Source organism: Nannospalax galili, unplaced genomic scaffold, assembly GCF_000622305.1.
Source record: "Nannospalax galili isolate Female #2095 unplaced genomic scaffold, S.galili_v1.0 scaffold180, whole genome shotgun sequence".
Lineage (NCBI taxonomy): Eukaryota > Metazoa > Chordata > Mammalia > Rodentia > Spalacidae > Nannospalax > Nannospalax galili.
The window spans coordinates 274,280-275,828 of NW_008348199.1; the positions used below are offsets into that span (position 1 = coordinate 274,280).

At 54.7% G+C, this 1,549-nt stretch overlaps 1 protein-coding gene across 4 annotated transcripts in view; it reads left to right on the top strand.

The window, feature by feature from the left end:
• The first annotated feature begins 387 nt into the window (after positions 1-387).
• Cdpf1 (cysteine rich DPF motif domain containing 1) overlaps positions 388-1,549 on the top strand; it is an 8,017-nt gene continuing 6,855 nt past the window's right edge. Inside the window, exon 1 of one of the 4 annotated variants that reach the window (XM_029569172.1) lies at positions 388-410. Coding sequence is in view for 2 of the 4 variants with exons in the window: in XM_008844679.3 (XP_008842901.2) it covers positions 825-974 (150 nt within the window). In the remaining 2 variants the exon portion in view is untranslated. Of the gene's footprint in view, positions 411-575; positions 1,008-1,549 lie in introns of those variants that run through there. The other 3 variants (XM_008844679.3, XM_008844681.3, XM_008844678.3) reach the window with 3 other exon arrangements.

The following is a 1,549-nucleotide window of genomic DNA, read 5'->3' on the forward strand; positions in this document are numbered from 1 at the left end:
AAAAAAAATACAAAAAGCATAGTGGCCCAGCCATAAATGCAAGGAAATAATCAGACTTCTATATAACCCCCTCCAAGGTTCAGGAACCATCACAAGTGGGTTGCAAAAAGAATTATGAGCCACAGGAAGACTGTGGAACGTGTAGCTGTTTCTTCTAGAGTGAACTCTTTCTCCTGGAGGGAGAAAGAGGAAGGCTTGGGAGGCTCACTATGTTGTAACTCATGTATATTCATAAGGACCCTCTCCCTCATGATTACATAAGCAGCAAATACCTGCTGGGGGCCACTGGTGGAGCAGTCTCCAAGTTATGCATGGGGCGCCAGTGATTCAGCCTTTGTGAGCCATACCCATGTTAGTGGGTACACTGGTGGGCACACTGGTGGGCAGTTATTCCAGGCACTCCTGCTCCTGTAAGTAACTCCACTTAATTCACTGGTTGACCAAGGAAGACTACGGAGCCTTTTGTCTTTTATCTAGGGTAAATAGGTAATAGGTCGATGTCTCTCCCTATGAAGTCACAAACAGTCCATTGTGTAAACACGGTAGAGATCATCTTTACAAGTAACAAAACTAGTCGCTAATTCCTGCCCAGGTCCAAGTGGCTTTAGTTTCTAGTATTACTAAAATGCTTCCTATAAACCTTACTTCTTCCCTCCTGGAGGGTCAAGGTCTCAGACCTGTCAGACGCACTTTCAGCTGTCTTTAAACGACTTGATAAATCAAAGTTCTGGTGTACCGGGAACAGAGACACAGCGTCCCTTGCATTAAGTGTGCATGACTCATTTGGCCTGGAGAATGGGTACAGAGGACGCCAATAGAACAGCATGTGGAAGACCAGGGCGGGATGGGAGCTTCGAGAAGACTGCAGGATGGTGACACAGGACAGCAGAAAACTGTCCCCGCGACTGGGAGGCAGGTCTTCTCTCCCACAAACCAAAAGGAGACGAGTAAATCCTGAAGCCGTCCAGACACAGGTGAAGGCTCGCTGACGTGTGGCGCTCCAGCTGGTGAGGAGTGAATCACTGCCCTAAGTCCACACAGCAGTGCCTCTGCCGCACAAGAGGGCCCGGGAATAGGGCGGGTATCAGGGGTTGGGAGCGGTGCTGCGGCAGGAATAGGGCGGGTATCAGGGGTTGGGAGCGGTGCTGCGGCCAGAGGGCCCAGGAATAGGGCGGGTATCAGGGGTTGGGAGCGGTGCTGCGGCCAGAGGGCCCGGGAATAGGGCGGGTATCAGGGGTTGGGAGCGGTGCTGCGGCCAGAGGCAGGGAATCGAGGGGCGCAGGAGAGTTTGGAAAGGGGATGCGCAGAGCCTGGGGCGTGCGGCCGCTCGGAGGCTTCTGAGACGCGTCCTGAGGTCGTACAGCCCAGGGCTGCAGAACACGCCGGGCTCCTCTGCGCTTTGGCACGGGTGGACTCACGGCCCGTACACGTGGGCCGCAGTGCTGTGGGCCGGGCCAGCAGAAAAGGGACAGCGACCGGCCCTAGGCGAACCGAGGATTTAGTGGAAGCTGCCTTGGGGCCAGGAACGGGGGTGGAGGGACGGGAGGGG